Source organism: Mus caroli, unplaced genomic scaffold, assembly GCF_978045245.1.
Source record: "Mus caroli unplaced genomic scaffold, Mus_caroli_1 scaffold_5, whole genome shotgun sequence".
Taxonomy (NCBI): Eukaryota; Metazoa; Chordata; class Mammalia; order Rodentia; family Muridae; genus Mus; species Mus caroli.
In genome coordinates, this window is record NW_028227260.1 from 37,093,030 (window position 1) to 37,108,111 (window position 15,082).

General features: G+C 42.2%; 1 protein-coding gene across 6 annotated transcripts in view; it reads left to right on the plus strand.

Moving 5' to 3' along the window:
* Window positions 1-15,082, plus strand: part of Trmt2b (tRNA methyltransferase 2B) — an 88,767-nt gene that overhangs the window by 25,043 nt on the left and 48,642 nt on the right. For all 6 annotated transcript variants that reach the window (XM_085838029.1, XM_085838026.1, XM_085838028.1 and 3 more), the window contains 6 exons: window positions 8,221-8,367; window positions 10,399-10,493; window positions 10,900-11,114; window positions 11,286-11,387; window positions 12,838-12,957; window positions 13,182-13,281. In XM_085838029.1, coding sequence (XP_085694155.1) covers window positions 8,221-8,367; window positions 10,399-10,493; window positions 10,900-11,114; window positions 11,286-11,387; window positions 12,838-12,957; window positions 13,182-13,281 — 779 coding nt within the window. The remainder of the gene's footprint in view (window positions 1-8,220; window positions 8,368-10,398; window positions 10,494-10,899; window positions 11,115-11,285; window positions 11,388-12,837; window positions 12,958-13,181; window positions 13,282-15,082) is intronic.

Sequence of the window (15,082 nt, forward strand, 5' to 3'; positions counted from 1 at the left end):
GTCCTCTATAGGATATACATTTGTTAAAAAACCTTTTCCTTCTGTAGACTTCGGCTTTGTCCAAATACCGGTATCCTTCGCTGTGCAGAAGTGTCTCAGTTCCATGAGGTCCCATTTGTTAGCTGTTGATCTTAGTGCCCGTGTAAGTGGTATTTTGTTTAGAAACTCTTTCTCAATGAGTCCAAGGTTATTCCTCACTTGAAGTTTGACCAACACCATTTGTTGAAGATACTTTCTTTTATTCAGTGTGTATTTCTGGCTTCTTTATTAAAAATCAGGTATCTTTACTGTTGCTAGGTAACTGGGGAGGAGTGTAGCCTGAAGGTCAGAAGCTTGGGACATTGTCTACATGACTACTATTCCTGGGGAGACATGATCAAATGCCTACTCACTCCAGGGAGGGAACCATCAGTAAACCAAAGTGAGGATACCACCACAACTGAGCTTGGTCAAGCAACGAGTTTTATTGCAGTTATTTGGAGGAGTATGGGTGAGGGGTTGTTTATAGAAGACTACATGACTTAAAGGCAGCTGTATCACAGAGAATCCACTGCAGCATGGATGGCAGCCCATGAAAAGCTGGAAACCTAGAGTGCACTGCATAGCCTGCAGGCAGCTCAACAAGTTGGAGAGTGTCCTCTCCAGGCAGCTCAGTTGATCTGAGTCCCTTACAGGTGGCTTGGCTGTGTCTCTGGTTCTAGGCAGCTTGGCTGATCTGAGAGGCTTCTTAAGATAATGTGCTGTTTTCTCTCCCCTTGAACCTTCCTGTTTTAATGATGGAGAGTTTCATTTCAGGAGATTGCTACACAGAAGCACACATGCCTGTGGATGCATACATGTTGTCACTGTGCATGGTGAGGCCAGAGGTATTTGTTGAGTGTCTTCCTCAGTTTATCTTTTGAGACCAATTCTTTCAGGGAACCGGGAGCTCGTTTATTTGGCTAGAGTGCTAGCCAACCAGCTTCAGAAATTGTGTGTCTGTGCTCTCTGTTTACCCAAGCCCGTGCTAGGATTACAGATGTATATTGCTGAAGCCAGCTCTTCTGTAGATTCTGGGGCCCCAAATGCTGGTCCTCATGATTGTGTGGCAAGAACTTTCCTGACTGAATCATCTGCCTGTCCCATTGTCCTGGGACTTTTTGTTGCTGCATAGTCTTGTCTTTTGTTGTTGTCTATCTTTTTTTAAGATAGATTCTCCCTATGAAGACCAGGCTGGCTTTGAATTTGGCAGAATCCTGCCTTTGCCTCTTGAGTGTCAAGATTACATGAATGCCCCACCACATCCAACAGTCTTGTCTTTGCTGTTTCTTAGATTCTGTCTTGTTCTTTTGGTTTGCACCTACATTTGCCCAGAGTACAATCTCCATTAGCTTCTTGAGGAATGTTATCTAGGACATAATGGTTAGATTTTTGTAGGTCTGTTTCCTACCCTGAAATGACTGGAAATGTTTTTAGATTTAAAACTCTGGTTTGAAATAATTTTGACCCTTGTCTTAGGGTTTCCATTGCTGTGAAGAGACACCATGACCAAGGCCATTCTTATAAGGACAACATTTAATTGGGGCTGGCTTACAGGTTCAGAGTTTCAGTCCATTATCATCAAGGTGGAAAAAGCATGGCAGCTGGAGGGGCTGAGAGTTCATCTTGTTTCAGAAGTAACTAGGAGGAAGGTCTCAAAACCCACCCCCACAGTGACACACTTCTTCCAACAAGGCCACACCTCCTAATACTGCCACTTCCTGGGCCAAGCATATTCAAACCACCACAATGCTGTAAAGTTTACAGACTGTATTTCCTGGATTATGTGGGGTAATAAACCTTGTATCTCTTCAGGTTTCCCTTGGTAGGCACTTTAGTTTTGAGACAGGATCTTGTTATGTAACCTATGCTAGTCTTGATCTTTCTTCCTGACTCTGTCCTTTAAGTGCTTTGGTTTTCATTTAAATACTTATTTATTTACTTATTTATTTTTCCCTTTCTGTGTATGAGTGCTTTGCTTGTGTGTGTGTGTGTGTGTGTGTGTGTGTGTGTGTGTGTGTGTGTGTGTGTTTGTGTGCCTGGCACCCACAAGGGCCAGCTATAGGCATTTGAGATCTGGTTGGCTTTCTGGAGAAAGTAAACATAGACTCAGGTGAGTATTTAGTAGGCATATATGGCAAAATGTTAACAGAGGCCAGATCATGTATGAGAGGTCATTCTAGGTCCCTTACCTTTTGTTATGAGTGAAGTGGGAAGCTGTTGAAAGTTGTGATGGGTAGGGGGATGTATCGGACTGGCCAGGGCAAAGTCGAACACTCCTCTGGCGGGGTGTGTGTGTGTGGCTGATTATAGGAAAGATAGAAAAAAGATGCAAAATGCAGATATGGGAAGGCTGCAGGTCTACACCACACTAGTGAGCAAGTATATTTTCTCAGAGCCTTCTTATACTACATTACTGTGGAAAACAAAGCCACAAGCTAACAGAAGCAATTTTGCTAAATTGTACATAAGACATTGGTTTCCATCCCAGAAATCTCCCTGTTCCTTCCACCAAGGTCTATAGAATCTTCAGCTCTTAGCCTTGAGCCTCAAGTGCACCTCCTCTTATTGTTCCGTACCTCAGCAGGCTGGGAAATCTGCCAACAGACCCTGACCTGCCTTGACTCTGCCTGCCAGGCAGCTTCTCTCCCTCCCTCTCTCTCTCTGTCTTTGTCTCTCTCTGTCTCTGTCTCTGTCTCTGTCTCTCTCTCCCCTGTGCTTCAGAGAAGTGTCAAATTGCTCCTGACTGGGGGATTTCTTCATCCGATTGGCTTTTAACAGGATCACTTGAGTTGTGTGCATCTTCTCTCTCTTTCTGGTTCCCCTATCCCTTAAAATAGTATCCCTTCTACTTTCATGCATTTTAAAATATCTAGATTTTATATATATAGAAAAAATAATATTTTCCTTTCTGAGTCTGACATCTTTTGCTTAATATAACCTCCTGTTCTATCCATTTTCCTGACAATATTATTTCGTTCTTCTTTACAGCTTAATATAGCTCCATTTTGTATTACATATCATCTTTGTTTGGGGGGAGGTCTGTCCCTCTGCTGATGGACATTTAGGTTGGTTCCACCTTTTAGCTATTTTGAATAGTGCAGCATTAAGCATAGATGATCTCTCTGTTATGCTGATTTGGGTTCCCAAGGGCATATACCTTGTGCAGTGGGATAGCTGAGTCAACGGTAGTTTTATTTTTAGGTTTCTGAAAAACCATGCTGGAATTCATGGTGGCAACACTAACTTACACCCCCACCAGCGAGTGTGAGCGCTCCCATCCCTGACAGTGTTTGCTGCTTGTTTTCTTGCTGATATCCATACTTATGGTGTGAGGTGGGGTCTCAGTGTACTTTTAATTTACATTTCTGTGGTACTAAGGATGCTGAACATTATAAATATGGGCTTGGGCCCTCTATTTGCTTTTTATTTATACTTTTAAAAAACACTTTTGAGTCATTTATACTTTTGAGAGCTGTCGAGTAAATTTGAGCATTCATTGTGTGGTTATTGGTTCTTTGAGTCTTTAATATTTGAGTTCCTTATATAGTCTGGGTATTAGTGTCCTGTCAGATGCACAGCTAGCAAAGTGTTCCTCATGTCCTTTATCCTCTTTTCACTTGGTGACTGTTCCATTTCTTGTTCAGAGATCCTTTTTTTGTTGTTTGTTTGTTTTTATGTTTTTATCTTTCAAGACAGGGTTTCTCTGTGTAGTCCCGGCTGTCCTGGAACTCTCTTTTATATCAGGCTGGCCTTGAACTTGAAGATTTGCTTGCTTTTGCCTCTCAAGTACTGGGATTAAAGGTTTGTGCCACTGTCCTTGGCATTTATTGTTCAGAAATTTTAAATGTGACTGCGTCAACAGAATTATTTTGTAAGACATATAGCCTTAGGTGATTTCATTGTTATGTGAATGCTATAGAGTGTACTTACACTAACTTGTGTGGTATGGCCAACTTAACACTTAGGCTCCATGGTATGAGTTCAGCCCAGTGTCGGTAGAGGCAGAGCAAACAAAAGAACAAGAATAATCAAGCACAAGGGAAAACGATACAATCATGAGATGCTGTAATTACTGGATGTGTGAGGCTGCTGCCAGGATAATTCATTGCTATGCTTTACAGTGAACATTATTTGTATGTAATATACTGTGAAATAATAAAAAGTATAATGTAAGAAATACACAAGGCAGTTGGCAATCATACATTATTATCATCATCAAGTATTATGTACTATATATATCATTGTATGTGGTGTTCTTTTGTATGACTGCCAGTAGAGTAGGGTTTGCTCACATCAGCAATCTGAGAAGAGGGGAGGAGCCTGGTAAATGGGGATGAAATGGAGGTCAAAGGAGGTAGGATAGCCATGTCCTGGGAGCCAAAACGTGAGAAGACACACTTCCCAGCTGTGTCCAGTGGGGCTGAGTGTGGACTCTTGGACCAGGTAGTTGATGACCGCAATGCAAACAGTTTAGGTGTAGTGGTGGGAACCTTACTCAAGAGGTTAAAGAGAAGACTCAGAGACAGGGGACATATATAGTTCTTATGAGTTTGGTTACAGAGTGAAAAAAGAAGCAGAGACTTAGCTAATAGTGAGTACAGATTCAAGAATTGTTTTTCTTCTGAAATGGGGTCTCATGTAGCCTAGCCTGGCGTTAAACTCACTACACAGCTGAGGATAACCTTGAATTCGAGGTCCTTCTGTTCCCATCTCACAAGTTCTAGGATTCCTGGCATGATGCCTGGCTCCTTGCTTTTTCTTTCTTTTAAACATTTTTTAAATAAAAGATTTGTTTACTTTATGTGAGTGTTTTTGCCCACGTGCACGTGTGTGTATCGTGTGCATGACTGATGCTCACCGAGGAAAGGAAACAGAATTGGATCACCTGTGAGCAGAGTTGCAGATGGTTGTAAGCTGTCAGTGTGGTGCTGAGAACCAAACCAAGGTCCTGTGGTATGGCAGCCAGTACTCCTAACCACTGATCCATTTCTCCAGCTCCTGCTCGCTTTTATGAAAGTGAGCAAGTCTGTTAATGGGAATGATCTAGCACCGAGACCAAAAAAAAAATGATATTTCAGGGGAGAAAAAAGAGAATTGTTAGGTTAATAACAATATATTTTCTTACTCCTTTGTTTCATCTGAGTAGGATTTTTAGGTAGAACATTCTGCTATTTTAATTAGAAGACGTATTGACTCTTACTTAATACATGTGTTCTCATATCAAAACTGGAGTCACCCTTCATTTTGCAATGGTCATAGAGTGGTGGGTTGTCTTCCATATTTCCTTAGACATTATTTCCAGGTGAGGCCTAATTTTTTTCAACCATCATCTTTCCAAGACCTCTGACATTTGAATCTTGCTTCCAAAATGCATCCCTTTTTAAACAAGAAAGTAACAATTGACTGGTCCTGTGTTAAAATTTCCAATCCCAAGTGCAGTTGAACCAATTTAAATTGATCCCCACCTAGCTTATGAATGAGTAAGTCTCAGACTATGGTTATTTTATTTGGCTTTGGCAATTACTGGGAGATAACCCTAATCCACTTTTTTAACTGCTGGCCTGGCTGTCTCCCAGTAGTGTACACCAAATACTTCTTGTTTCTCCTGGCCATGCGCTCATGGTCCATCTCCTCTCATGGTGGCTTCCTCCTATCTCACAATGTTCTTTCTTCTCCCTCCTCTACCTGCAATCCCCAACCAGGTAACTCAAAAATCCACCTACCTCTAATCCCTCCAGTAATTGGCTGTAGTCATTTTTTTTTAATTTAACCAATAGTTTTAAACTAAGGAGCAAGGTTTACACAACAAAAATTAGTAACTGTGAGAATTCACTGGTCTTGAGGCAACTAGACAGAATTTAGCATTGCAATACATAACAACAGACCAAACCTCAACATCCACAATTTGAAAAATATGTTTAGTGTAGTTAAACATATCTTCTGTTCAGGAATGTATAGAAAAAATGGTAAGGTGTAGCGTAGCCTTCATTGATCTTCTCTTTGCAGGTAGCACTATTTTTTGGCATGACTTCCTCTTCCCTAGATAATCTTGGATTTTCTATAACATGAGAATAAATGACATGCATAAATCAGACAGTGTGCCCTATTGTAGTAGCAAGTTTTGTTTTAACAATTTTTTTTTTTTGCTATGGTTTTATGGATCAAGCCCAGGGCCGTGTGCAGGTTACCAAGTCTTCTACCAATGAGCTACATCCCTGTATTTTTTTTTTTTTACTTTAAGGGGTTAAAGTCATCGTAACTAAGTAGAATTGTATTCAGCATGCATTTTCCAAGAGGATATAGAGGATAGAACTGAGCTCTAATATGGCTTCTTTCTGACTGTATGTGACAGAAATGATAGGCTTGCACCAGGAAGTTATAAGTAAGAATGGATCACAGCAGTTTACTAAAGCATTAGGAAGCTGTGCCAGGAGTGTTCCACAGAAGTGGAAACTTCTTGCATTCAGTATCACATATAGAATAACCCGAGGGCTTCCATCTGAGTAAGTTGTTTATTTATTCATTCATACCTACTTTTAAAAATATGACTGAGCATGTACTATGTGCCAGATTAAGGATAGAATGCTAAGCCCTCATGAAACTTAGGAGTTTAGAATAGAAAGAATGGTGATGTCCTTCCTAAGGTCAGAGGGCAAGGGCTGGCTGCAGAGCCCCAGCAATCCTGGAACTCTGAGTCCCTCTGCTTCAGCCTCCTGGGTGCTATGTGTTAACACAGCTATCTAAGAACATGTTTTTATGTCACTTTTCTCCTTAGGGCTACTTAAATTATCAACAGGCCAGAGGGGTAAACAACAGAACTTTAGTTCTTTCCTGTCTTGAACTTACAAATCTAAGAGCAGGGTCAGGCAGGTTTGTTTTTTCTTCAGGCCTATGGCCATCTTTATGCTGTGGCCCCACATGCTCTTTTCTCTGCATATTTAGTCCTTGTGATTTTCGGTATGCTCACATTTCTTCTTGTTCTTGTTCTTGTTCTTGTTCTTGTTCTTGTTCTTGTTCTTGTTCTTGTTCTTGTTCTTGTTCTTGTTCTTGTTCTTGTTCTTGTTCTTGTTCTTGTTCGTGTTCGTGTTCGTGTTCGTGTTCGTGTTCGTGTTCGTGTTCTTGTTCTTGTTCTTGTTGTTTTTTTTTATATATTTTTTATTAGGTATTTTCCTCATTTACATTTCCAATGCTATCCCAAAAGTCCCCCATACCCTCCCCCCCCCCCACTCCCCTACCCGCCCACTCCCACTTTTTGGCCCTGGCGTTCCCCTGTACTGGGGCATATAAAGTTTGCAAGACCAATGGGCCTCTCTTTCCAGTGATGACCAACTAGGCCATCTTCTGGTACATATGCAGCTAGAGACACTAGCTCCGAGGGGTACTGGTTAGTTCATAATGTTGTTTCACCTATAGGGTTGCAGATCCCTTTAGCTCCTTGGGTACTTTCTCTAGCTCCTCCATTGGGTGCCCCTTGTTCTTGTTCTTGTCCTTGTCCTTGTTCCTGTTCCTGATTCTGATCCTGTTCATCTTCCTCTTCTACTTCTTCTTCTTGTTCTTCCTCTTCCTCCTCTTCTTTCTCTCCTCCTCTTCCTCCTCTTCTTCCTCCTTCCTCCCCCTCCTCCTCTTCTTCCTTCTTCTTCCTTCTTTTTTCTAGACAGGCTCTCATGTAGCCCAGGCTGGTTTCAAACTAGTTATGTAGCCAAGGATGACCTTGAACTTCTGACCCCCGTGCTTCTCCCTCCCAAGAGCTGGCTGGTATTACAAGTATATACTGCCATGCCCAGGTGCTGGAGATGGGAAACCCAGTACTTCCTGTATCCCAGGCAAGTACTCTACCAGATGAGCAATATTCCTACCTCTATCTTTTCTCCTCTTACAAAATATGCTGGCCAAATTGGATTAAGTGTGCTTAATGGCCTCCTCTTAATTATATGTCCTTTTGAGAGGCTCACTAGATAGCCTAGAATGATGTTAAACTTGCGATTCTCTGGCCTCAGCCTCTTGAATCTTGAAGTATGTTGCCTACCATACCTGGCTTCCTTTCTCACCTCATTAAAGATCCGTTTCCAAATGCAGTCATGTTCTGAGAATCTGGGGGTAAAGGCGTCAACATATGCATTTGGGAGAGCCAGAATGAATGATAAACTGTGGGACGTGTTTCTTCTGCCGACATCTAACTTACTATCAATTTCTTCTTAGTACTATGAAGTATTCCTTCGACAGTCTTCAGTGGAACCCTGCCTTCTCTTTCATGAAGGTGGACACTGGCGTGAACTCGTAGTTCGTACCAATAGGCAAGGACACACAATGGCTATTGTCACTTTTCATCCTCAGGGATTAAGTGAGGTAAGCCTAGCAGGGTAAGAAGCCACTTCTGTTTGTTGAAATTTTAGAGCAGATGGCAGAACCTACACAGCCATAGAATATTTATGTAGGTTAGAGAGTAAGTTTGAGGATGGAAGAGTTGGTAAGAATATAGTATCATTTAACCATACTGCTGGCATAATCAAATCACAAAGACTGGCTAGGTTACCCCAGACAATTATTGTACACGGACTCCCAAGTGTTTTCACAAGAAACACTCGCAGTAGTAGACTCAACTGAATCCAAAAGCTATTTCCATAGAGAGTTGCATGTCCAACTCTTATAATCGAAATACTTCACACACTCTGCTAGTATAGTGGGGAGCTAAACAGCCTTCCGGATTATGCTTTACATTTGAAAAACACGTAACACTTTCAGACTATGTCTGGTTTGCTATTTATTGCTGATATATATATATATGTATATATATAAATATATATAAATATACATATAATGTATATATAAATATATAACATATATATGTATATATATATGTATATATATATATAACATATATATAAAACATGGCTAACAGCAGCTTAAGGAAGAAAAGATATATTTCCCCTGATAGCTCACAGCATATTGTGAATGGAAGTCAGAGCAAACATTCAAGGCAGGAACCTAGAGGCAATGATTGAAGCAGAGGTCAAGGGGGAATGCTGCTTACTGGCTTGCTCCCTGTGGTTTGCTCATTTTGCTTTTATTCTTAGATTTAGAAGATTGTTTTATGTGTATGAGTGTATACATGTCTACGTATGCACCACATGTGTACCTGGTGTCCAGGAAGGTCAGAGGAAGGCTTTGGATTCTCAGAGGCTGGAGTTACAAACAGTTGTGAGCCACCACGTGAGTGCTGGGAAGCAAGGCCAGGTCCTCTGCAATGGCAACAGATGCTCTTAACCACAGACTCAACTCTTCAGCCTTCAGTTTGCTCTCTCACACGCCTAAAGACTATGTTGCCAGGAATCGCACCACTCACAGTGGGCTGGGCTCTCTCAAAACAAGCATCAATTGAGAGAATATCCAGGAGACAGGCCCACAGGCCAATCTTATGGAGGCAGTCCCTGAACTGAGACTCCTCCTTCCTAGATCACACCAGCATCAGTCCTGATGATAAAACAACACCAAAACCCCAATCGACGCAGACAGTCTCACAGATTAACAAATGGAGGCATTGTCACATGGAAGGTGAAAGGGCCAGTTAACTACAAAGCTAGGATTTGACTCCGAGTCCTTTGATTGCTGGCCTGGTTGGTCTTTTAAATTCTATAACTTTGACTTGGTTTATAACCCTGTGTCTGTATGCTAAACTAGTCTGTAGTGATTATAGCAATATTAGAATTTTAATATGTTCTCTAGTCAGATAAAAGGAGTTACCATGGTCGCTCTTCTCTTTTTTGCATTTAATTGGATGTCAGAGAATAACTTGTGTGTTAGGTTCTCTCCTTCCATCATATGGGTACCAGGGATTAGACACAGGTCATTCAGCTTGAGGGCAAGCGCCTTTACCTACTCAGCTGTCTTGCTGGCTGGCGCCCACCATGTTCTTTCTTTTTTGTTTCCTGGTTCATTTCTTCTAGGACTCACATCTTCTGAGGTGATACTTGTGTGGGTGGTTGGGATAGCAAAAGCGGAGAAATATGAAGGGATTTGAAAGGTTATTTTCTGTGCGTGATGGGACAGGAGCTTAGTTTAGCTTTTTGTTTATAAGAATAACTCACACTTCCTGTAGAGAACTATTAGAGGCTCAAACTAGAGAAAGTGCCAGTTCCATTGTATGAGATTTGTCAAAAGCTGAGAAGCCAAGCAGCTCTTCTACTGAGATGTGAAAATAGCCTGTTGTTGTTGTTTTTGTCCTGTGGAACATTACTTTATGCTAAGTGTTATTTATAATAGGATTTGAGAAATGTGTCGTCTTGTCTGACTCCTGCTGAGCAGGTTACTGTAGCTAACGGCAAGAGAATTTGTCAAAGATGAGTCTTTACTTGACTCTTGGTTTCCTGTTCTGGGCAGGAGGAGCTCTGTGTTCAGAAGGTGACCTTGAAGGATTTTTTCACTAAAGGCCCTGGAGCGGTCTGTGAATTGACCTCGCTCTATTTCCAGGAAAGGTAAGCCTGGAGCAGCCAGACAGGAAGGAGGAGGCTGCGGGCTTGCATAGCATGGGTTTATAGCTTACTTGCTGGTGATGGGCTACTGAGACTGGAGGCCCAGAAGCTAGCTAGATCTGCCTTTCATAATGCCAGCCACCTCCAGGAACCCAGGCTAGAATATAAAGGTGAAGTAGCATATGGTTGCCTTTAACTTCTCAAAATCAAAACAAAAAGGATGTAAAAAGAGTGTGTGCATGAACCTCCACCCTCAAGAGTGGAACTCATACAGAAGTCTCAGGGCCATGGTGAGGAAGCTGTGTCTCCCACATAAGAGGCTTGGGCTGCCCCTTCCAACCAAGCAGTAAGAGGTATGTGTTACAGTCTGTCATTCTAAAATGCTGTCTTCCTTTTTTCTCTCTCCTAGCACCATGACCCGTTGCAGCCATCAGCAGTCCCCCTACCAGCTCCTGTTTGGGGAGCCCCACATTTTTGAGGATCTTCTGGGTTTGAAGATTCGAATTTCTCCAGATGCCTTCTTCCAGATTAATACTGCTGGGGCAGAGATGCTGTATCGGATCATTGGGGAGCTGAGCGGAGTGAACTCTGAGAGCCTCCTCTTAGACATTTGCTGTGGCACGGGCAAGTGACCTCCCTAGGAAGAGTCTATGTATGTGTTGTCTAGGTCTCAGATGCTATCTACCCAGAACTTAGGGTCTTTTCAAGGGTGGCAAGGGAAGGTAGTGTTGATGGTATAAATGTAACCATGTTGGTTTAAAACAGAAACTAATCTCTTATTTCTTACTTCTCCAGGTGTGATTGGCCTCTCTCTGGCTCAGCGTGCCTCCCAGGTTCATGGCATTGAGCTAGTGGAGCAGGCAGTAGAGGATGCCAGGTGGACTGCAGCCTTCAATGGTACCTAGATCAGATTCTGAGGTGAAATTAAGAGATGGAGTTGAGTGAGGGGCTAGAAATACAGCTCAGTGGTAGACTGGGTGCTTAGCATGTCTGAGACCCAAGGCCCCATTTACCAGCACTGCAAAAACAAACAGAAGTGCAGTTGTTAATATGCAAAGGGGTCCTACTGTATCTGCAACTTGTAGGGAGGCTTCTACTTCTACTAGAGTAGCCATAGAAGGATCTTGGTGTTTTCTAGAAGTCCTAGTAACTTTGTTTTCTTTTTTGTATAGATGAGCCCAAGGCAAGTCCAAGTCTAGTTGGTGGTAGGAAGGGAAATGATAGAATGTTGAACACAATAGAAGAACCTGCTTTAATTCAACTCTGAAGGCATCAGAGCCAATATAGTTGGTTTCAAATGTAGAGTTTAAGCCTGGAATTGGGGTGAACAGCTTTAATTTCAGCCCTCGAGAGGAAGAGGGAGAGGCAGGTGGATTTCTGTATGTTCAAGGGTAACCTGGTCTATATAGTGAGTTCAGAGCCAGCTAGGACTATATAGTGAGACTCTGCCTTAAACCAAACCAACCAAACAAACCTGCAATTTTAAAAAGTAGAACCTTTTCCTTAAATAAAGTGACAAATTGCAGTATAGAAAATAGTTTGCATTCATCTTTTATTCTACTTCCAGGCACTCCTTTCAGTTTTGCTTTTTGTTTTTTGGTTTTTTTTTAAGATTTATTTATTTAATGTATCTGAGTACACTGTAGCTGTACACATGGTTGTGAGCCTTCATATGGTTGTTGGGAATTGGATTTTTTAAGACCCCTGCTTGCTCCGGTTGGACCCACTCGCTCCGGTCAGCCCTGCTCGCTCAGTCCCTGCTTGCTCTGGCCCAGAGATTTATTTATTATTATACATAAGTACACTGTAGCTGACTTCAGACGCACCAGTAGAGGGTGTCAGATCTCATTACAGGTGGTTGTAAGCCACCATGTGGTTGCTGGGATTTGAACTCAGGACCTTCGGAAGAGCAGTCAGTGCTCTTACCTACTGAGCCATCTCGCCAGCCCTCGTTGTTTGATTTTATATGACTGGACTTGAAAGCCTTATCTCTTTGCCTCCCACATGCTGGGATTATAGATGTGTGTCAACATGCCCAACTTGCAGACAGTTCTTGAGGTCCCAAGTGAAAATTGCTGGCGCAGGAAGTGCATTTGAGTGGAAGGCAAGGTTTTTGTTGTGGTGTGGGGACTTACATGTTGTCTGTCTCGTCACTTCAGCTGGAAGGCTCATTCAGCCTTTCCAAGTCAAACGATCTGCAGCAGGTCCAAGAGCATTTGCTATTCAGAGGTCCACTGGAGCCAAAGGGAAAGGCGGGACTCTGGCTGCTGGCTAGTATAGTTCTGTAAAGCTGATGCTTCCCACTTGGGCTCGATCGAGTTCTGCCACACGGTCGTCTCTTTCACAGGTGTCACCAACTGTGAGTTTCATGCTGGCAGAGCAGAGACGATTTTGCCACAGCTGTTAAAGTCACAGAAAGATGAGAAGTTGACTGTTGCTGTGGTGAACCCTGCCCGAGCTGGACTGCGTAAGGAGGGGGGACACCTTGGCTGTTCCCCATGTGTAGGCTTCTCCCATGGTGTCCACCAGTTCTGTGTCTTTTTTCCCATAGCAGACTTAGGGGCTCCCTATGAGGTAGCCCTGAAGTAGCTTCACCGTTCTTTGGGAGTCCTCAGTGCTGCTCAGCATGAAGTTTGGAATAACAGGGACTGCAGTGGGTTAAGTATATTAACCAGGTGCTTATTCCTTCAGATTACAGAGTGGTGCGAGCCATTCGGAACTGCAGGGCCATCCGCACTCTAGTGTTTGTTTCCTGCAAGCCCCATGGTGAAAGCACAAGGAACTTCATTGAGTGAGTCTTGCCTTTTTTTTTTTTTTTCAGTATTTTTGAGCTGGGGATATAGAGTAATCCATGCTTCTTTATGCATACGTTGGAAAATGTGGAGAAACAAAGAAAAAGAAAAAGAAACAATATATTATTTCATTTATTTGTATTTATTAATGAATTAGTTAGTTTGTTTGTTTTTAGACAGGGTCTCACTCTGTAGTGCTGGCTATCCTAGAATTTACTATGTAGGCCAGGCTGGTCTTGAACTCACAGAGATCTGACTGTGCATCCTGAGTGCTGAGATTTCAGTGTGTGCCACTATACCTGGCTCAATATACCACTTTAAAAATAAGTGTTTTTTTTTTTTAAATTAGGGGTATGAATCTCAATTAGTTTATGTACACTATATGTTCATACAAGCCCATGCATGCCAGAAGAGGGCATCAGATACTCTGGAACTGAAGTTACAGACACTTGTTTGCTACCAAATTGATGTTGCACACCAAACTTGTGTTCCTCGTAAGACCAGTTAGTGCTCTTTAACTACGGAGCCATCTCTCTAGTCCCTGACTATATCACTTTAAGAATTCATTTTAAGGGCTTGTCTAGGGTGAGACAAGTCAGGTACTCAGTCTAGGCACAAATTTTTAAGAGGGTACCAAAAATCTAAAATGATCAAGAAAAATTTTAATACAGTATTTCAGAAAAATCAACCGTCTCAAATTATAAAGGGCAGTTTTAAAAAAATTAATGATAGGTGTGATGATGTCATCACTAGGGAAATATAAACAGGGCTAGCCTGCTCCAGCCAGTCTAGCCCAATCAGTGAGCTCCTGGTTAATGACAGGCCTTATCCCAAATGAGGTAGATGACACTCCTGAAGATGACACTTGAAGTTGCCATCTAGTCTCCATGTTTGTGTATACACACACACACACACACATACACACACACACAGAGAGAGAGAGAGAGAGAGAGAGAGAGAGAGAGAGAGAGAGAAAACACTATTCAATTCCACCCCCCCCCCCAATAAAAAACCATGTTGAAAAGTAGGGATCTGGTTACCTTTTAAAAGCTTCTGCACACGAGAGAAATATGTGCTATTTGTCTCCTTGGCTTAGTTCACCTTACATTATTTCCTCCAGCAGCATTTTCTTGCAAAAGTTTGGCTTTTGTTCTCTTCTATAGCTGAGTCATAACCGAGTTTTTATTTACCACCTTTTCTCTATCCATTCTTCTATTGATAGAAATCTTGTCTGGCCTTTGGGAATAATGTAGCAAGAAATGTCAATGCAGCTATCTCATCGCTGTGGTGATTAAGTCCCCTTTTGACTGTTCTAAGAAGTGGTCCAGCTGTGTCATCTGCTAGATTTATTTTTAGTTTTTGGAGAAGTCTCGATATTGTATTTCATTATGACTACACTGATTTCCGTTCCTCCCGGCAGTGTTTAAAAGCCCCACCTTTCCAGGTACTTGTTAGAATGGTACATTGTGTCTGTTTATTTTTAGTTGTGTTTTGGTATTTAAGTTAAAATTGAAATAATTTATCAATGTCAGTGGGGAGGTAGAGAGTTATGTGTGCTAAGGCTTGTGTAGAGAGGTCAGAGGTCGACTTTTGGGACTTGGTTTTGTCCTTCTTTCTGCCTTGGGTGCTGGGGATCAAACACAGGTCCCGGGGCTTAGGCTGTAATTGATTTTACCTGCTGAGCTGTTTTGCTTGCCTGTATATGTTTGTTTTGAGACAAGGATTCATGGAGCCAAGGCTGGTCCTAAGCTCGCTCAATCCTCTTGTCTCTACCTCCTGAGTCCTGGGATTATAGGTGTG